Source organism: Ooceraea biroi, chromosome 1 (assembly GCF_003672135.1).
Source record: "Ooceraea biroi isolate clonal line C1 chromosome 1, Obir_v5.4, whole genome shotgun sequence".
Lineage (NCBI taxonomy): Eukaryota > Metazoa > Arthropoda > Insecta > Hymenoptera > Formicidae > Ooceraea > Ooceraea biroi.
In genome coordinates this window covers 5550134-5571951 of record NC_039506.1, presented here as the reverse complement: position 1 = coordinate 5571951, position 21818 = coordinate 5550134, and the positions used below count along the sequence as shown (strand labels likewise).

Here is a 21818-nt window from a genome sequence, read left to right as displayed (position 1 = left end):
ATGACAAGAACTATTCGTGGAAATATTGGATATTTTTAGATTTCATCCAGTAAGCAAAATGTGTGCAATCTGCCAGCAGATTGGCAACAGATTACTGCAGAAGTTGATAGCAAATTGGCATCCGTTATGTCCGCATTAGGATAGTGATCTGCCAGCAGAGCCTGCTAACAGACTCTGACGGCAGATTGGCGGCAGAAACCGAGCAGGATCTGTTAACATTTGACGGCAGATTGACAGCAGAAACCGAACAGAATCTGCAGCTTTTGGCCATTCATATTTACGATATATTAAAGCATGTGTTTACTTTTAACACACTATAAATTGGCATTTTATATTACCATGTGTTAAAAGAACGCATTTGTTTGTTTGTTAAATTAAAGTACATTTGGCTTGATGTGTCTTTCTGACAGTTCGTTGCATAATCTCTCTCTTATTGTTAATTTATTCTAATCTGAAGTCCGAATTATGCTTTCGAACTTCAGATTGCTCGTGGCGTGCGTGAACTACATGGACGTTGTCCATGAGAGCCTCTGTGCCGCAAGTGCAAAAATTTTCAGAAAAATTAATATTGTCATGCCAAGGCGCGTATATTAACTTATATAACTGTTAGGCTAAATCTTAACATCGAGTAAGAACTCGACGTGTGCACCGCATAGCGGTGCGGAGCGAAAACACATATTCATAGCCGTGTAAATTTGAATACTGTCAAAAGCTGCAGATCCTGTTCGGTTTCTGCTGCCAATCTGCCGTTAGATTCCGCGCGCGCAGATCTTGCTCGGTTTCTGCCGCCAATCTGCCGTTAGATTCCGCGTGCGCAAATCTTGCTCGGTTTCTGTCGACAATCTGACTTCAAGCCATGTTTGCAGATTCTGCTCGGTTTCTGCCGCCAATCTGTTCTTAGATTTTGTGAGCAAGCTCTGTTACATTTCTGGCACCAATTTGTCGAATTAATCGTTAATAACAACTTCTGTATCAAATTTGTTGTCTTTTGGCTGGCAATAGTTGATAGCAGATAGTTAGCATCATCTGCTTTCGGCAGACTTGGCTATCTGGGTCAGGTAGCAAAATATACCGTACTAGGATTTCCATTACTAGGATCTATTTCATCATAACTCACCTCATTTTGATATTTCTTATGAAAGAAAATTCCAATATCTTCAAGCGTGCAGACCTCACACGTTTGAATAAGATCTCGAAAACTCGGAAAAGTTATATCTCAGAAAAGTCTTTCAGAAAGTTGTTACCCGCAACCTTTTTTTAAGAGTTTTTTTAAAAGAAACACAAAACATGGACAGTTTGATCATCATCGTTCTATTTATATCACATACAGTTTTGTAACATACATAACTAATTAATATAAAATCATTTTTAAGATACAATCAATAAAAATTATATAATAGGACCGTTTTTTAACGTTAATAGAAAATAGGAGGAAAAGTTTTATGATCTAAAGTTTAGCATCACATAATTATTAAGATTATACGAATATTAGTAAAATGTAAAAAAGTTTGTCATTTCCAGCCATTTAACATTTAAAGTCGGGGGTTTTCTATGAATGCAATATTTATTTCATATATGATAAGAAATATCGACTCTTATGTGCATAAAGGCTGTATCATATAATTCGAAAAATCAATGAAAATATATACTTTATATTTTTGTTTCTGCACATAATATATAAATAAGCATATTTATTAAAAATATACTTATTAAAAATAAGGAGTTATACAGTTATACTCTCTACCGCCTAACGGTCTTACTAATGGTCTCACTATACACGGTGGGAACAGAATAAAAAATATCGTAACACAATAACGACATATTATGTTTAAATTCCCTTATACAGTTAACAGACATAGACGATTTATTTATCAAGAGTTGCAAACACTTCTTCGCGCATTTTGCAAGCTATTATCATAATTCGTAGTTACGGATGAAACATATATCGACTGGAATAAAATGTTTGAAAACAAGCAAAGACTTGCGGGAGGAGATTTCGTCACGGATTAAACAGAGCAAATTTTAGTAAAATAAAACTTTTGAATTTTTCTAAATTTTTCCTTCAAGAAGAATTATATAATTGATATAATTGATTTATCTTGAATGACTGTTGATTAATCGTCGAAACTTGGTTGCTAATTTGTCATCTAAAGAATCTATTAATAAAATTTGTCTCGCTCTTGTTTTTCGAGAGAGAAACAAAAAATAATTTATTAGTATTTATTAGTAAGTTAAGATTAATGTTGATTAAAGTTACAATCAATATTGCAACTTGGTCATAATGTATTCGTTTAAGAAAAAATAGAATGTAAATTAAGCCGATATATATTTACGTGAATTTCAAGAGGCACGAAAAAGTTAAAGCAAAATCCTAATAAAAAGGTGCGTTTATTTTCACTTGAAACACGGCAAAGTGTTACTTCTGGTCTATCATATCACTGTCTCTGATCTCTATTTCCGCTGAAAAGGGAAGTCGTGTGTTCTTAGAGAAAAAGAATAATCATCGATAATTGTGTCACGTAAGCAAACGCCGAGAGATCGATCCGTTAGAAATTATATAAAAGTACAAAAATCCTGTGATTGTCCCACACACCAAAATCATCACAACCGCGGCAACGCGATTGTAACATAGATGCGAGTGAATTGCGTACTGCGGAAACCGGTAAATGCGTCGAGATTTGATATCGAGAGTGCTTGTGTCAAATGCCTGAGAGGACACCTCAATGATCGAGCCAGGAGTATCACGCTATGGAACAGCTCGAGCTGATTTAACAACCTCTACATTGGCAGATCCCTCATTTGGTCAAATCCAAACTCGTGACCGAGTGTTCCAAGTCTGTCCGAGTGTTCCAGATCTGGAATATGCCCGGACCATTTCAGATTTGTCCATATTTGGGATGCACCTTATCGTATTATAAGATACATGTTACAATCTACACATTATTATACATACATAATTACGCGAAACAATATTGCAATAATAAAAAGAAACAACCGACGTTAATTTCCTCAATGAAAGCAAATAATAGTTTCTATACAGAGTCTATCGCGCCACGTATTGAGTGTAAAGATAATTTTACGTGTGCGAGAATCGTCGGAACAATTTTATCTCTTTGAATGAGCTTTGTAATCAGTGTTTCACTGGATACTCTGCGAAGTAAGGAGAATCCATTTTTTATGTGATGTATGCTGCGATCATAAGGAACTTATCATGTATCGTTCAGTGTGATTGTGACTTAAATAACGGATTTTATATCTCCAGTAAGGAATACCTCGGTGACAGACTTGAACTGTCGTTTTCTTTGATTGCTCGCGTGGCAGAACACTCGTGCGCATCGAGACGCGCGAATCACGCAAGCTACACCTCTCACAAAAGTATGTACAATCCTGGTTCGAATTGTCTGACTCGGGACATCTCAGTTTAAGTAACTTGAACGCCGTCGAGCGACTGTTACGCTTCACGCCCTTTAATTGTTTATCGAGATACAATGTTGAACGAGCTAGTTTGTTCATAACATAACTGATACATGAACGATAGATCTTTTCTTCTTTGTAAGGGTCGGGCGAGTAATGATGATTAGTGATACGATTACTGGAACAGATATAGTAGCGAGTAATAAGCTCCAGGGAGTACAATATCTCTCACGTGAGTAATGTGTCGTCTAATTCCTCTATCTTGCCCTCCGGTTGGGAGAGAACTTTACGCAAGACTTTGCTGACTACGTCAGACAGAGACTCCCTTGCACCGGCGTCCAAGAATGCCATGCAACGCTGAAAAAGAGATAACAGAAGTATTAAATCAGATCTTACGCAAGAAAGAAAAAAGAATAATATGGGAAAGGAATTGTTTTAGAAAAATAACAGTTTAGAAAAATAAGAAATAAAAATTACTAACTTGATGTTCCTCCTCTCCCTGTCTCAACCGAAGCACCGCAATGAGCGCGAGTTCGCTGTTCGCTTTGACATATCCATTTTTCTCCTTCGTTCCATTAACCAACATTGGTAAAAGTGCCCTGTGTAGCTCGGACGACATGTTCTCCGGTGGTATGTTGCGCGCGAGATGAATGCACACACGAGCAAGCAATTGCTTCACATCGTTGCTATTATTATTCATCGACTGAAATTATAGATAGATATTTTATAAATATTTAATATTAGTTTAACGTTATGAAATATCATTAAAAGCAATTTATATTCTCAATTATATTTTTTTCAACTTACTCTCACGAAAGGCGACAGAATTTGCTGCGGTATAGGCTGCGACTCATTCATAAGATACTGAAATAGATATCCGCACGCTCGCACGCCGTTCATGACTATTTGCACTCTGTCTGCAGCCAAATACGAAAGCATCACTGTGCAAACGCGATCTTTCTCCTTAGGATTGTAAACTGTCACAGGTGATTCCTTCAATACCACGAAGAGTGCGGCCGAGCGCCCGTGCCTGAGCATCCAGTCGGCGTTGACGTCGTTAGCTAATCAAATATAACGTTGATAAAATTGTAAGTGTAACATTCGTGTCATATGCACTGCATTTCTTGCGAACTTACATAGGAGATGATCATTAAATGCAATCGCCAATTGCTCGGGGCTCAACCATCGTAGAAGAGCGCCGAAACAGCCGGCGACTGAGTTTCTCGTGACATCCTCCGGATGACTAAGCATACTGCTGAGCGTCGCGAATACCTGTTTCTTCATCGGATCAGTCATCTTGTCACCAGCGGGTGTTAGAACGCCTCTGAGAGCTTGCAGCATCGTTTCCCTGAGCGAATGTTAATTAGTTAACAAAAATGTTTCTTAGTTTTCTAGGAAACATTTTCAGGATTACATCGAGACACTACCTTATAGCTGGATCGTCTCCCGTTTTGATGCCAGTGTGCAGTTCCGTGAAAAGGGGATCAACACGTGTGTGAATAACGATTAGATTACTAAGAGCGTAGGCTGCTTTCAACCTGACTTGCCGATTGCTGTCGTTCAACGCTCTCAGAAAAGTGGTTTGCAGTTGCGGTAGGAATTGCTTCAGCATAACACCAACCTGTCAACGAGCACCATGGATTAGTATTTTTGAAAAAAAAACTAATACTATATATTATAAAACGCAAAAGTGAAAAAGTGAAAATATATTATATAAAAATATATATTATAAATATATTTTTGCTTTATGTTTTAAAATACATTATGCAACATTATAAATCGTGAAATCTTAATCTTGGCAAGAATTGATCCTTGATTCTATCTTTACCTTTCCCAGCAATATTGCAAGTGTTTCAAGTACGGCCGCTTTAACGCTCCAGTTGAAACGATCACCGAGAATTCGAATAAGCGGTCCAGTAATGTGCACGACACTTGGCTGCAACGCAGCCGCGCTGGACAATCTGATGACTTCGCCCAATCCTTGAGCCGCATGTTCTTTCGCCTCCGGTAAACCGTTCAGTATGGCTTCCCTGAAGATCGGCAGAATCGGCGTAATGCCCTTAGGAAGACAAAATCCGGGCAACAATTCCTGGCCTTTCAAGTCGGACACTGCGAATCGGACAGCTTGTCTGATATCTTGCACATGAGCTATCTGCTGCTCAGACGACAAAGTCTGCAAGAAACACAACGTTGATGTTATTTCTGCTTTTGCAAGCTGTTATGCAATATTTCCTAATGGGATACCTTGGTGACAGCGGTGAGCGCCTCCCAACTCATTTGCAACACATCTCTGTCCTCATCGGTGAAGAGGTGGATCAAGCCCCTTAGCAACTGCGGCACGTACTGGCTGTAATCCGCACGAGTATCGCGACAGAACGCGCAGAGCAATGTCGCGGCGCTTCGTCGTTTTGAGAGATCTTCTGCTCGCGTGGCCTCCATCAATTGATCCATCACAGTCCTAACGCCTACTTCGTCAGTAACGGAAAGAACAACAGCCTGACAATATTCTAGTTCTTGCAGTTCGTTCGCCGTTCCTTGCGCACTGGAAAGAGCAGTGAGTAACGCTGGTAAGATCCTATGAAGGAACCTGGTCAGTGCTTCACCTGCCACGCTGGCCAGTATCGACAGTGCCTTCGTGTTAACTGGCGGCGAGGCCAACTGCGGGACTAGATACGGCAATACGACGCGCGATTTGATTGCCATCACTTGGCGCAAACCGTCCAACGTGTTCTCCGCTTCTGCGGGATCGGGCGAGTTCAGTTGCGTCAGCATCGCCGGCAGTATGTCGTCGAGGGCGCGTACACCCACTGTGGAGTGCAGACCGTCGAAGGTCTTGGCTGCGGCTTGTCGAACTTCTGGCAAGGGATCGCACAACGCTTTCCTAAAACAAGATGGTGATTGTTTTGTCAATCTTGCCTGATGCTTCGGTCGCGATCACCGTTTTTATGAGCTAACACTCACCTCACTGTTGGAACGAGACTGATGACAAAGGTCAATACCATGTCCTTGTTGGTGCTAGCCATAATTTCCGAGAGACCTATGCAAACTCCCTGGCGCTGATCGGCCTGATCGCTCTGCAAACCCTTCTCCAAAATCGGTATGATTTCCGGCAGCACTCTCTCTCCCAATTTTCGCACGAGATCGCCCAACGTCCGAGCGGCCACTTGCCTCTTGTCGTAACTCGTGCTCGCCAAACATCCCAAGAGAAGAGTGAACAAGGTCGGTAATATTTCTCGCAATGTTCTCGGCGTATTCGTTACTACTACTTTCCAAACGTGGAGAGCCGCTTGGCGTACCATCAGAGCTACGTCTGATCGGCCCATATACAGACCGGCCAGCACACGGTTTCGTCTTTCCGCGCCCAAAGCGTTAATAATGGCATAGTGCGACTGTTCTGTACCGAAGTTATCGTCCTCGCTTGCAGTTTCGGTCGACATTTTACCCGACACACCCGAGATCCTGTACAGCAGATCACCCAGCAGCTGCACGGACGAATACCGGATACGCCAGTTGTCGTCAAAGAGACCTTTTTCCAGCTCCGGTAGCAGCAACATTATCGCTGAATCAGCGTAAAGCGTGACGATACGCTGTCCCGCTCGCAGTGCGGTCTCTCGTACGTACTCGTTCTCGTCGGCCAGCGCCTTCAGAATGGGATTGATGATCTGTCCTATGTACGGTGTGAACTCTGTAGTGAATGCGCTCGGCATGTATATGAACATCATGATGTACCCATCCTTGACGTGAGGTGCGATGTCAGTTCTCTCCGCGGTACTGATGATCTCGGGCATAAGTTTGTGGAGTTTCTCGACTCCCAATCCGCGCACCACCTCGGAGAGACCTTGCGCGGCGCCGGATCTATCGACGCTACTGGTCTCCGAGGTCAGTGTCTGCATGAGCCAAGGTAATAGATCCTCGAAGCTGGACTCGCCCATGCCGCGTACCATAGCGCCCAACGCTCTCGCTGATACGCTACGCACTTCGGGCACCGGATCGAGCAGACTCGTCTTCAAACCTGGGATGATGGTTGGCAGGTAAGGAGTTAAATCCTTCTGATCCGTTAGAGAATACATGTTGCCGATAATCTGTGCAGCCATTTTTCTCGTCTCCGTGGAGCGATCGAGAAACGCGCGCTGCACGACGGGCATGATCAAAGCTAGCGAGGGCGCGTCGATGAAATGTACGAATTGTGTATCCAATAACGTTTGCAAGCACGTGGCGGTTTTATGTGAAGGATCCTGGAGCGCTTTCAGCAATACAGGCACGATGGCTTGAATCTCTGGGTTGCGAATAACGCTACCAATGACTTTGAGTGCCTCGGCGCCAGCTTCTTGTACTTTCGTGTGAGAATCGCTGAGCACTTCGATCAGTTTGGGAACGATACTCGGCAAGCAACTGCTCAGCTGTTTTGGCGCGCAATACGCCATAGCACCAAGCAATTCCACTGATCCTGTCAAAAATGCGACATTTTTTTATTTCAATATGTACCCTTGGTTGCTTCACTATCAAGGATAATAATGTCCTTCCAAAAAATCAAATCTTAAAAAATAATATGTGATAAACTGAAAAGATTTGAAGTGGTTTGAGACTGAAAAATCTGCAGCAAAATAGTGCTTTTTCTTATTTGCCTTTAGAATTAATTTACCTGTTTTCGTTCTCCATGAATCCTCCTCCAAAGCTGCCAGCAAACTTGGCAGAACGAGTTTAACACCATGGGCGGAAAGTTTACTCATAACTACTCTGGCAGTGTCGTCAGTGGCGTTTCTCACGTACTGGCTCGAATCACCGAAACACAGTAGCAAATGTGGCAGAACATGAACGATATAGGGCTCGAATAATCTGCCGAGCATCATACACAGCATCTCGAAGGCGAGTAAAGCTCCCTCACGATGTCTGTAATTTTTCTTATCTTGAATAGCGTTGGTCAGTTTGGTCATGATATCCAATTGTTTAAGTGCAAGAATGCCCATGCCTTTGATAATACCGGCCAATCCGTACGCCGCACCTTTACGCTCGCCGTATTTATCTGACTTGAGCAACTGGTCCATAAGACTGTCCACAATCTTCGGTGCGTCCTCCTTGATAGACGGAACCAGATGTGGCAAACAGTTGGCTACAGCCTCTTGCACCTGTTGCGCTGGCGTGGAGAGCGCAGCGATGAGACGCATAACGATGGGCTTAATTCGTGAATCGTCCTTATCCAAGTGTCTCGCTAGAGAACCCATGAGGATTACCACCGCTTGCTTGATTGAATCGAAACTGCCGATTTTCGGTGCCTTATCCATGAAATCTTCGAAGACCGGCAGCAGTGAAGTTATATTCGCTTTACCGTGAAGATCGACCGCCGCTACCGCAGCCGTTAGCATCTCGGTACGCACGTCTTGATTCCTATCACCTAGCCCGGTCATTACGAAGAACTGTACGAGCCGATATATCGTGTCGGCGGTGAGAAGCGGTGCTATCTGTGCCAGAGCGAGTGCCACACCGCGCCGTGGACCCCACGTATCGATTGGCTGCTCGATAACGCGACCGAAGTCGTTCAACTTCGGTGGAATCATCGCCAGTTTCTCCTGATACAGTTGCAACAAATTGTCCAGCACAGTTGGCGTCAGATGGGGCACAGTGGCCAAACTCTGTGCTAACGCGTACGCGGCTGCCTGTTGCACTGGTTCGACCGGATGGGCAATGTCTTGGATCAGCTCCTCGCAGAGGATTTCCGCGCGCGCGGTAAAATCCGCTGCGTTCCACAGTTCGTTAGCAAGGATTTTGTTCTCGTCGTTTACGTCAAATCGCGCGATCCACACTCTCCTGGTGAGTCTGCTGAGCTGCTCCTGATCCTCCTTCTGGGACGGGAAAGCCTGACGTATCACCATTAATCCCCTGAGAGCCGCGTCTCTTACGGTGGGCAGCGAGTTCTGCAGCGCGCCGATCAACGAGTCTATGTCCTCGTTGCTGGCGATTGCCGTGCCCGGTTGACCGCTGCCGGATTGTGCGACGTCCAGTAAGGTCGCTACTGCGTACGACTGCACTCGAGACGTCGTGGTCTCCATGAGCTCGATGAGCAGATCGAACATTTGTTTGCGCGGCAGGAGTCTGGGGTGTCTAATGTCTTTCAAGTCAGCGGTGCTGCCCCGTTGTTTTGCGTGTTCCTGGATCAACTGCAGTCCCTGTATGATCATGCCGTCATCCTTGTACGACAGCAAGGTCTTTCTTATGAAGGGAAAAACGTAACAAAACGCAGACGCCGTGAATAATTCCTTATTCTTAATCGTGACTGTGTGTATGAGGTTCAACGTTCGTTTAACCGCTGCATCAAGATTCTCCTCTTCCCAAGCTTGATCCAAATCGCACTGCGGTTGTAACTGCCGCAACGTTACATGAGCAATGAGATCACCGAGAATCACACTGTTATCTATCGTCACGGTCTGCCGGAGAGATACGTAAAGCTCCGACATTTCGGGAGCCGCGAGTGGAGAGGCCAAGTTCTTCAAGATCGGTGGTAAGAGCTCCTTTAAGTACAGAGACAGTTCCTGCTTGTTACCGCGTATGGAGCACGTCACCAAAGATACAGCGTTATCTATCTTGGCTTTCAACTCACTTAATCTTTTACGAATACAATTCTCTTTCGCGATCTGCGTCTTCATGGTCTCCTCCTGTTTCGGCGTTAACTTCGGTTCCTTTATCTTACCTTCTCTTTTCTGCTTCTCGTATAATTCACGCCTCAATTGGAGCTCCTCTTGCTGCTCTTTGAACGAGTAGACCTTACTTTCTCTCTTCATATTCATAGAATTGAGAATATCATGCTCGTAATTGACCGGCAATACGCTCTTGTCGTACAACTCTCCCTCGGGAGTGAGATACGTAAAATATTCGTCCTTGGTAACTTTTAAGATTTCCGGATCGTCGAGCTTATTCGTAACGTTCGATACTAGTGCGGGTAGAAAAGCGTCCGGTGCGAGCGACACTATTCTTATAAGCGCGTTTTCGTAGTTTGGTATCGGTTCATAATTCTGGATTAACATCTTCCTCACTTCATTGCTGTAGCTACGTAAGAAATCCTTTGGTACAATATTGTAGTTCTTGGCAATCTTGAACCATAAGTTTGGTATGGCTTTGAGCAACGCCGGGTGGTGAGACGGGAGTAGAGCGTCTTTGGTCATTTGGTAGGCTGGTGCTTCGAACAGGAAGGAGCCTGAGCATATGGCAAATAATCCATCTGCGAGGCACCTACCGGTAATCTCTCCTATCGAAGATTCTTCCTTGTTTTCTTTATCCGATTCCGATTTCATCTTGACGTTCTCTAGGAACCTGTTGAACTCCATTAACAGCGTCTGGGCTGGCGCGTACGTGCTCAAACCAGTCATACTTTTCTTGATCAGCGGGAAACACCGTTGCCTTGTCGCGGAATTCGGTGCTGTGGCGCAGGATACGATTGCTCGGTGAATGCCGGTTAAAGCCTTTTCGTTCAATCGATCGGAGAATTCACTGATGAGCCGTTCGCACAGCAACATAAGATGATACAGAATATCGTCGCCACATGTGGAGAGAAATTTTTCCGAGAAAAATATCTGCTCGTCGATGGCGTTCCACAATACGCTCTGCTTGTCGTTCTCCACTTGGTCAGCCAGCACGAATTTCAGCAGCAGGTACGAAGCGACCAAACCTTCGGTTACCGCCGCTGGTTGCGCGCATTGCTGCGTAGCCCTGGTTATCGCTTGTGCAAGAATCGGCGCTATCACACTCGAGTAAGACGTCACGGGAATCGAAAAGAACAGTTTAATGTAGGCGGTGCGCACCGCGGCGGTGGAAGTTTTGGCAGCCATGCTTTTTTTAAAAGAGTCCACCACAGCTTTCGGTACATTGGACGAGAATTTCTTGGACCACAGTGTCATCATTTCAAGCGCGTGTATCAGCGTCTTCTCGTGCACTTCAGTCTCGAGTACTTTGATGAAATGCTCGCACGCTGTCTCGGCTAACTTCTGCACGCTGCTACCCGAAGCGACATTGTAGCTGAGGTTGCCGGCACCTTGCAGCACAGAGATCTTGTGAGTCACGACCGTGAGCTTGCCCTCGGATCCATGAAATACAGCGAATATCGATGACAACAGTGCCTCGACAGCAGTGGTGTCGGAACATTGTAAAGCAAGCTTGCGACACGCTTCAACCGCTTCGTCCCGAACCAAGTCCTCCTTAGAATGTAGATTAGCAAATAGCCCTTTACTTATTTCTTGGCAATATTGGCTCAAATCGAGACTTAATCCATTTAAAATGTGACCAACTGATTCGATTATGATCTCTGGGTTTCGCAACATGGCTTTCTGCAAAGCAGGAAGTAACTGAGTCTTGAATTCTTCGTGATTCAACCTTTTTAAAAGCGGCACGGCTACGTCGACTACGTATAAATCTGGCTTCTTCTTGCAACTGATTGCTACTTTTATAAAAATGTCTATTATGTTTGCCTGAAATTTACGTAGAAACGTACATGTAAAGATCTGTTCTTCGCATAAATTATTAATATTTAATATTGTTTCCTCTCGGACTTACCTTCAATTGTTCCACCAAATCATTTCTTTTCGTGGCAACTAAATACTTCGTGAGTAAGCTGGCCAGGATGATGACGCCGTTACCAACCTCCAATTTTGTTAAATTTTCCATATAAACAATTTCTATGTCCTTAATTGTCGCCCATTCGTGTGCGAGTAGTGTATACACCTTGTTTGCAAGTTTCTTGTCTGTTGATGCTAATGTCGCCGCAGATAGATTCGCTTGCGCTTCAATGAGCTTTGGCAAAACCTGGACAGTATCCAGCTCTTTGTTATATCCATGGAGGATAACTAGAGTCGACCATTTCAATGCAATATACGCAGTCAGAGAAGTATTCAAGCTATAAGGGAAAAAAACATCTTGTTAGGGAAACGTTATAATATATGGATAAACAAAGAAAAATCAGTATCCAGTATACACATGTAGAACCAGACTCACGTCGCAACTACGTTCTTGTGCCAAGTAGCTTGTTCTGAAATTACAGTTGTCATATGTTTGACAGTAGCCTCTGGTTGTTTTTTAAGCAGCTCTACAATTAAGTTTCTCACGTAGGACTGAGAACCGCTGTCTTTATATCTATGTAAAGTGAGTGATACCACCTTACAGATTCCATTAACAATTTTGTCATTAATGCCTGTAATGTGCAAGTTCATATGTAAATAATTGCAGATTTAAGACATATAATACAACTCTTGCAAGTAACAATACTTAAAAAAGCATGATGCAACTAAAATAGACTTAGAAAAGTACAGGAGTAAATAGAAACATGTAACAATGATATAAATATCAATATTCGCGAAAAGAATTACATGGAGCAAATTATTCAATACAAGTATAAACTGTAATATGTTTCCTTCGATATCTGCAATGCATATTTTATGATTTCAGTAAAAATATGTCTGATGTTTTCAACTGTGTCCATCACAAATTTAATCCTTAAAATTATCATTCTTACTGTCAATATTATAATTGATGTGCGATAATATTCTTTTACGTATTGTACAAATTAATTGAATTTTTATTATAATTCATTAAAACTCATGTATTTCAATAATGAAAGACAATATTGTAAATATTGATTGCTCCAAAAGACAGCAGCTGTCATTTTGTCGAAATCAAATCATAAAATTACGAAGCGGAACGACAATATACAAAATCAATTCTTGTTCGCTTCGTGTCACCGGTGAGAGTAAAAGTCACTTATCTCTTATCAGAAAATAAAACGTTTTCCGTTGATTCTTACCGGGATTTGACAATACGTTGACGACATTTTGCAGAATTTTACGCCGCTCGCTTTTGCTGGCGGTCTGAACTCGAGTCGGTAGATCCTTCAAAGCCTTTGCTAGCTGTAACGAAACATGCTAATTGTAAACACACAGCGGCAAAGATAATTTCGGCAATATTTTCTCATGTTCCACGTGACTCACTCACCTCGGCATCCGCCATATTTCTTCGAAAATCGGAGTAATCTTAAAGCGCCGCTCTTCGCGCAAGCATGCATCTATGCGACCATGATTAGAATCGAAACAAGCACACGTACATCAGAGATATCTCGCTCAGGCATATGTCAACCTAGAGCGCACACGACTCATGCGCGTTGTATCTACACATTCGTACATCGTGACTGTTGACAAGCTCTGAAAATGATAGCTGCATTTTTGCTAACGTATAATTATGCGAACAGAGCTTTTGTTTATAAAACAATAACATTAACAAATAAAATAGGCCTGATCGAATTGAATAATAAAATTCATCATGCACGGAAAAGAGCTTTCATTCGCTGAAAATGATCAATGTGCATTATCCAATAGGTGAGTTCATATTCTAGGGATTTTAGCTAGTAGCTATATTTCTCTATTGTACAAAACAAATTTTGCCAGCTGTCTAATGTCACGTAGTGTGCACCGCATGCCTTTCGGAGAGAGGAGAGATCTTTGACGAATTGACAAGATACAACAGAATGGATAAAATAGTCAAGTCGATTCATGCAAGCCGGCCGGCGTTGTATAAAACATTAGCGAATGAGCAAGTCACACAGTGAGTTATCTTTTATTACAAGTGGATTTTTTATGACATATTGCGCGTTCACTCTGATGCCTATGTTTATAAACATATTCATGTTTTTCAGGGCACCAAATAAACTTTATGTGAAACGATGTGCAATCAGTAGAATGCCATCAGCACAAGAATACTCAACGTAAGACATATATAGAATTGTTATCTTTTTATATCTTTTAAAATAAATATAATAAACTATTTATTTAAAATTAGTAACTATTTTTTAAAATTAGTGTAATTGAGACAGATTATATTTATAAGCATGAATTTTTTAGGGCTCTTCCTGTCGTCAGACATTTGTACGGTAGTGAAATCACAGCTTGTATGCTTTCTTCTCGGCACGGATCTTTGATATCTGGCCAACAGAAGCGTAATATGTTCATTCAAACACAAGATACACCAAATCCAAATAGTCTAAAATTCATCCCAGGAGTATCGGTACTGGGGGAAGGATGCACGAAAGATTTCCCAAATGCTAAGGACGCGTACTGTTCACCACTTGCAAAAATGTTATTTCGTACTGAAGGAGTGAAGGCGATATTTTTTGGACCTGACTTCATTACGGTCACGAAAGTTGACGAGGACGTGGATTGGAAATTATTGAAGCCGGAGATATTTGCAACTATCATGGATTTTTTCGCGAGCGGATTGCCGGTCATGGATGAGGCTTCTCAACCTGCAACTGATACACGTACAGTTGATAACATGATTTTCATAAGAAATACTCAAAATGAAGGTAGAATGCTGTTTGACCGGTTCACTTATTTTTACAGAAATTAATGCGGACGATGACGAGGTTGTTCAGATGATAAAGGAATTGTTGGATACGCGAATACGCCCCACAGTACAAGAGGATGGTGGTGACATCGTATTCATGGCAAGTGTTTTGTACGAATTTTAACTAGATTTAGGGCCACTTCGATTAATTCCGATTAATTTAATTCGTCGAGTAACTTGCAGGGCAACTAACATAAAAATCTCTAATAATATAATTCTCGTATATAAATAAGTTTTGTTGGCCGCCGTTTAATCGACGATTAAATTAACCGGAGTTTGGTCGAAGTGGTCCTTAACAAACATTGTGCATCAACTCAAATATAATGCCTCATTTCTTTTAAAATAATAGGGCTTCGAAGAAGGTATTGTAAAACTGAAAATGCAAGGTTCCTGCACAAATTGTCCCAGTTCAGTAGTAACATTGAGGAATGGTGTGCAAAATATGATGCAATTTTATATACCTGAAGTACTTGGCGTTATCCAAGTAGAAGACGAGACGGATAAAATAGCTGGGAAGGAATTTCAGAAATTTGAGCAGAAGATTAATAAAGTAGAGACAAATAAGGACAAACAGTGATCATAATTATTGACGATTCGTAGATAATAGTGGACACGAACGTCCACCTTGTAATTTTGTACATTCTATATATATATATATATATATATATATATATATAGATTGTTTCATGCTTGAGATGTGTAAATAAAGAAATTAATAGGTGGCGTTAGACTTTGGTTTGATATTTTTATTAAAAGTTTCCTTTTATTTCAACTATTCTTCTTAGTTACGGCTAGTTACGGAAACTTGCCAGACGCGGATGGTATTGTCGGAGTAACCAGCGAACAGTGTCTGGCCATCTGTAGACCATGAGAGGCACAAGCACAAGGGGGGTTCGGCCTTGCTAGTGGCGGATACGACTTCGGGTTTCAGTTCCTCGACCATCTCTTTCGTCTCGAGATCCCAGATCTTGATCCACGGCCCGAACGCGGCGCAAAGCCAGTACCGATTGGGACTGAAGCACAGTGCCGTGATGATGTCGTTATGGTCCAAAGTATGAAGATGCTTGCCGTCGTTCAGGTCCCACAGCATAGCTTTGCAATCCTGCAAATAGAGAAATAACGTAAATTTATAGAGTAAATATTTTGAATCGAGTAATACGTGAGATATCAAAGAAGTACGTACTTTGCCACCGGATGCACACAGCGAGCCATCAGGCGATACGGTGACGGTGTTCAGATATCCAGTGTGACCACTGTGGTTGATCTTCAATCTGCAGTTTGTCAAGTTCCAGACCTGCAAAACGTATAAAACATTGCTAAATTACTAATAGATCTATTGTACAATTATAAATCTAATAAATAATGATAGATATATCAGTCCCATATCCGCAAACACTCATATATATTTATCATGTGTATTGTAAAAAGAATCATCATTTAAATAAAACATTCTGGCTTTCTATATCAACGAGTCTTTCCAGATGCAGTTTTACCTTGACGACACGATCCCAGCCAGCGGAGACAATGATGGGATTCGCGTGATTAGGGGAGAAACGCACGCAGCTAACCCAATCTGAGTGTCCGTCATCTTGAATGGTGTATTTACACTCGGCCAGCGTGTTCCACAACTTGATAGTCTTATCCCGCGAGCCGGAGACAATTTGGCGATTGTCCACTGAGAAAGCGACGCTCAAAACGTCCTATCAACAAACATCAAACTCGTAATTAACTGATGGAACGATATCGTCCTATTGCTCCAGATGGTCAATATCAGACCAATACTTACGACTTCAACGATTTAACGGATGCATACTTCTTCTATGCCCAATATAAAAAAAAATATATAAAAAAAAAGCTTCAGTATACATTCCGCATTTCTCAGACTATCGCGCCTGCACATCGACGCAGCAAAAAGAAAAATAAAACTCTTTTACATAATGAAGTGACACTTCATTAGATAAAAGTTTTTTATTTTCCTACGTTCCTGTTAGGAAGAAGTGAAAAGATTTGGACGAATGATTTCGTTCATTGCAGACATCCAAAGTCACACCTTGGTATGGTCTTCGAATCTCCTAGTTGTACGACCTGCTGCCAAATCCCAGAGCCGCAGAGTTTTGTCCCACGAGCCAGACAATGCGTAGTTACCATCGGACGAGAGTACCACGTCGCTTATGAAGTGTGAGTGGCCGTACAGGCGCTTCTGCGGAATGCCATAGTTAGCTTCGTCACGTGTCAATTTCCAAACAATCAGAGTTTTGTCTGGAATGAGAATTATATATGATTTTATCGCATATATCCTTAACACGTCAAGTATCGCGCCAATTTCATGTAACTTTTTCTTTTAGGCCATGTGCACCATGGACGGTCCACGTTATTGCATTCATCACTATGCATGAGCTCATAGTACAATAATTGTATGCATATAATTAATATATATAATAATTATATATATTAATGTTATTAATGATATTATTCAACATTTCACGATAATATTTCTTCTTGTACGAAGTTATCGATATCGGCTTGAGCGGAAAGTTTGGTGTGGCTCATCGATAGCCCACGTGGCACTCGGCGTTAAATCAGAGAAAATAGGAGAAAAGCGAGTTGCAACAAACGGATAAAACACGATTCGGATGTAGGCATCTTTTAGATTTTTATGCCGCGTGGAACGAAGAAGTTAGAAAAGTAAGCAGATTGATTGGAAACAGCCGCACTTACCACGTGAAGAGGACAGAATCATGTCCGGATATTTTGGATTCGTGGCGATTTGCGTGACCCATCCATTGTGGCCGCGAAGCGTCCCTCTTAATTGTAAACTCTCAGACATCTCGAATCGTTTCTAGCTGCGCAAGTTCGCAGATGGAAACGGATTTTTCTGCGTGACCGTGCTCGACGCAATGTTCAGCGGAAAAGAAGTGGATGGCGGCCCGCTTGGCGCTCAATCACTCGATCAATGAATGCGATATATAGATGTTCCACCTACTAAACAACTTTGATCTGCTAGGAAAATGCGTATCCATCTGCTACTTATATTATCTATGGACAAGAATATTCTTGCACCGTGATCTACGATAAATTCCTATGATTGTTCGTGCATGTTGAATATACAATTATTATTTTACATTATTATAATATGCAATACTAATTATATTGGACATTCTAATTGAAATTGAATCTAAAAAACACGGTTACAACTTTGGACAATTTGTAATTGTAGAACGTGATGTTATCGACCGTAATACACTGTTATTTAAAAACATATTGTAAATGTTAAACAAACATTTTAAATTACAATGCTACATTAATTATACAAGTTGCAAGTTTGTCAATATTTTATAGATGTTCAAGCATATATTTTGCACTGCGCAATTTCGATTTTCTTCCTTGAATGAACACATGTTGGTTCACGCCTATGACATGCATGGTATATGTCAATGATCCATCCCAGTAGACAGTAGACGTCAGAATCATCGGAGTGGAATTATCGTTGACAAGTCGTGGACAAAAAGTGACCTGGAATTCCTCGTGCAACGATCAAGACGTCATTGGTTAATTAATAAAAAATCGAATCGTTGATTCAATAATTGTCCATCAGGTATGATTCCACGTCCAAGTGTAAACGTAAATGAATTGCGATCGAACACTGACAGTTTGAAAAAGTCAGTATTGGGCGTGATTTTCTGCGGAAACGTACTTTACACACGTATTTTTACCATACGTCACTTTTGGAATTACGATGTATGTACGGTGTGATCAGAGCGATGCGATTGTTCGTCTATTCTATCGTCCTGAGCATATAAAAAATACAAGGACATTACAGAATTGCCACAATGCACACATTTACACACTGTGAAATTTAATATGAGGCTCTGATGACTAATCTTGTCTCATATGCTGTTGATTTCCTACCATAATCTTAATTATACTTCCAGAATTATGGAAAATATGCTTGCCTATTATATTTTACCATATATAAACGTTTAAATGCTGTTTTCGATTCTTTAACGGCCTTTAATGTTTCTTTAATGATCTCATTCTGGTTATTTTCTAGTTTAAATGGTGATCTTTGTTAATTTGTTATATATGTACATTTTGATAGAAATGTAAAAGATGTATTTCTTAATTTTTTGATATTTGTTAATTTAGCAATGGCTACAGGTGGTAGTAGTAGTTTTATAAGCAAGCCAGCCAGAGGATGGTTACATCCTGATCATTTAGTAAGTAAAGAAGGAATTACTTACACTGTAAAGTATATAGGATGTCTCGAAGTTCACACGTCCATGAAAAGTTTAGACTTTGATACACGTTCATCTGTAGCCAAGTAAGTTTCCTAAAGCACCATACAAGTACATTATTAAATTGTAGCTGTGGATATTTTCAAATCGATTATAAATAAGTTTCTTTCATCTGTTTCAGAGAGTGTATAAATAGAGTTTGCGAAGCTGCTGGCTTAAAATCTGCTGACAAAAAAAGAAGGGTAATTACACCTCACAAAAGTTATATTTTTGAGTAACTGCATGCACTTGCAAGTTTTATTTTATTCATGAGTTTACCATGAACAGGTTGATAGAAAGGTATTAAGAGCCATAGCAGATAAACCGCGTATGGAGCACAGTGCTGCTAGTGTTAATTTAACCATCAGCAGTTGCAGTTTATCCTTAACTAATATTGAAACCGGACACATTATTGCGAAGCATGACATGCCACGAATATCTTTCGCTTCAGGCGGCGACACGGTAAAGAACACGCACTGTACTGTCTTTATGTCTCGATACATATAATTTTGCATTGAATATTTAATATTAATAGTAAGTTACAAATTATTATCGTACATTCTTCGAAATTGCATCTCGTTAGAATTGAATCTTATGTAATACAGGAGATATTGGATTTTGTCGCGTACGTCGCCAAAAATTTGGAAGAATGGCGAGCGTGTTACGTGCTCGAATGTGGAGGTGGTTTAGCGCAAGATGTTATATCTACTATTGGACAAGCGTTTGAGCTTAGGTTTAAAGAGTTCCTCACGAAGCCGAATTCTCTGCAGTGAGTCTGTGCAGAAATAAGCACGTTCATGGAGTCTTGTAATTACAATAATTTTCTTTTTGTAAGATACATTTGTATACCCGCGTGTCTTGCAGTCCAGCGTTAAACGGTGTCAGAGAAGCGGACAGAGATTATTACAACGATCTGCCAGGGAAAGTACCACCAGATATTAGTCCACCACCAGTGCCACCCTTGCCTACGACAGCGTCAACACTGCCTAATCTAAAACATCATCAAAATCATGCTTCCCGCGCTCACGCACAAAACATTGCAGTTGAGTCATTCTCTCCCGCGGATAGACAACAATGGGCAGGTAATATTCCCCACAATTATTTTTTGAATAAAATAGATCGCTTGATGGAATTTTTTCAGAATTTTTTATATTCGATGTATCTGAATTTTTCTCCCTAGAAACTGGAAATCTAATTGACTTAAATTCGGATGGTGCTATATCTTCGTCGACAAATTTAAATATAATGCCTGAACACAATTATGTAAATAACAGTGTCATAGCAGCAAACAGAGACAATCATCGCGATCCAACGTCGCTTTTTGACGTTTTTGATATGCGTAAGTATCGCTTACTGTACATTGTTCTTATTCTTAATGAAGGGAATTCTTTAAAATTTATCAAAATTAGAAAAGCTTCACAAAATAATATTTATGTACATTCTTTGTGATTTTAGTTAAGGATTCCTTTGTTATATGTTATAACTTCAAAGAGTTAGTGTTTAAAATTTATAAATTCCTTTTGAAAAATATTAATTTGTATTTTCATAATTTATTTCTTGCATTAAACTGTATATACATCTACATATTTTAGAACCGTTTAGTTCTGCAATATCAGACATGAACAGATTAAGCCCTCGATCACAAAAACAGCAATTGAAACAAGAAATTTGGTTTCATGGAAGTGTTAGTAGATCTGAAGCGGAATCCATGCTTTCAAGGGTAGATATACTTAAATTATAGAATAATAATAAATTCTCTATTATTTGTGCTGTAAATTTGTTACTTACATATTTATAATTACATTTTGCTCTCTAAGGATGGCGACTTTTTGGTTCGAGAATCGCAAGGTTCTCCTGGTCAGTATGTGCTAACTGGAATGAATAACTGTACCCCAAAACATTTATTGTTAATTGATCCTGAAGGTGTCGTAAGTATCATCACAGAAATGTAATAATGCAAATTATTATTGCAAATTAAGGCTTACGATCAGTAATTGTACAACGAAATATTTTTCGACTATGGGCTTTAATTTTCATTGTTTTTACTATATACTTTTTTATGCTACTTTGGTGATATTTTAATTAGAAATAGCCGTATGAAAACAAATGTTTACTTACAGGTTCGCACAAAAGATCGTGTATTCGACAGTGTAAGCCATTTAGTGAATCATCACTGCGACAACGTGTTGCCGATCATATCGGCTGATAGTGTTCTAGTGTTGCGTTATCCCATCCCCAGGCATACAAATTATTGATTTCTGAAATAATATCGAATAACAATCAAGAAGACAGACTTGATAAAGATTTTCCAAATAGTTATTTTACGTATTCTTGCGTGCGAGGACCCTTGGCAAGTCTGCTTCTTTTTGGTATTTTTAAAATCAGTCGCTCTACAGATTATATATATATATATATATAAACAATATATATAGTTTGTAGCATCTTTCTATGATATATGAAATAGATGATTTATGAATACGTATTTATGAATCCTTATAAAATGTATCAATCCAGCCAAAGTAATTGATATAAGTTTTATTAATTTATCCAAATTATAAGCACATTCCGATCGTTTTATGTATTAAAATTTATCATTATCTGGCTTGTGATTTTCATTTACATGTTAAATTTTTATAACAGATTCTTATATTTAAGAGTCTATAAATATATACTTATATATATTCGGATATATATACTTTTTACATTGAAAACATCATGAAAAAAGAATTATAATAAATATAATTTTATCATTAT

At 40.4% G+C, this 21818-nt stretch overlaps 4 protein-coding genes across 4 annotated transcripts; 2 read left to right on the top strand and 2 right to left on the bottom strand.

Moving 5' to 3' along the window:
• Positions 1-1290: 1290 nt before the first annotated feature.
• LOC105277851 (eIF-2-alpha kinase activator GCN1) lies at positions 1291-13705 on the bottom strand. The gene is made up of 13 exons (XM_011336530.3): positions 13387-13705; positions 13199-13301; positions 12394-12589; positions 11956-12295; positions 8057-11870; positions 6376-7861; positions 5659-6295; positions 5243-5587; positions 4842-5035; positions 4551-4762; positions 4222-4475; positions 3896-4117; positions 1291-3771 (listed from the first exon to the last, which is right to left on the bottom strand). The coding sequence occupies exons 1-13, from the start codon at positions 13399-13401 to the stop codon at positions 3643-3645; spliced, it is 7947 nt and encodes a 2648-aa protein (XP_011334832.2). The 5' UTR covers positions 13402-13705; the 3' UTR covers positions 1291-3642.
• Positions 13706-13815: 110 nt separating this feature from the next.
• Positions 13816-15397, top strand: LOC105277852 (NFU1 iron-sulfur cluster scaffold homolog, mitochondrial). The gene is made up of 5 exons (XM_011336531.3): positions 13816-13992; positions 14084-14152; positions 14289-14704; positions 14787-14890; positions 15140-15397. Exons 1-5 carry the CDS (start codon positions 13916-13918, stop codon positions 15365-15367), a joined length of 894 nt encoding a protein of 297 aa, XP_011334833.1. The 5' UTR covers positions 13816-13915; the 3' UTR covers positions 15368-15397.
• A 121-nt stretch (positions 15398-15518) lies between these two features.
• Positions 15519-17726, bottom strand: LOC105277853 (guanine nucleotide-binding protein subunit beta-like protein). Its single transcript, XM_011336532.2, has 5 exons — positions 17509-17726; positions 16841-17049; positions 16284-16490; positions 15974-16084; positions 15519-15892 (listed from the first exon to the last, which is right to left on the bottom strand). Exons 1-5 carry the CDS (start codon positions 17615-17617, stop codon positions 15572-15574), a joined length of 957 nt encoding a protein of 318 aa, XP_011334834.1. The 5' UTR covers positions 17618-17726; the 3' UTR covers positions 15519-15571.
• A 475-nt stretch (positions 17727-18201) lies between these two features.
• On the top strand, positions 18202-21643 carry LOC105277856 (SHC-transforming protein 1). The gene is made up of 10 exons (XM_020031173.2): positions 18202-18385; positions 18937-19111; positions 19207-19267; positions 19353-19526; positions 19670-19833; positions 19929-20146; positions 20245-20403; positions 20657-20784; positions 20882-20992; positions 21185-21643. The coding sequence occupies exons 2-10, from the start codon at positions 18939-18941 to the stop codon at positions 21317-21319; spliced, it is 1323 nt and encodes a 440-aa protein (XP_019886732.1). The 5' UTR covers positions 18202-18385; positions 18937-18938; the 3' UTR covers positions 21320-21643.
• Positions 21644-21818: the final 175 nt, after the last annotated feature.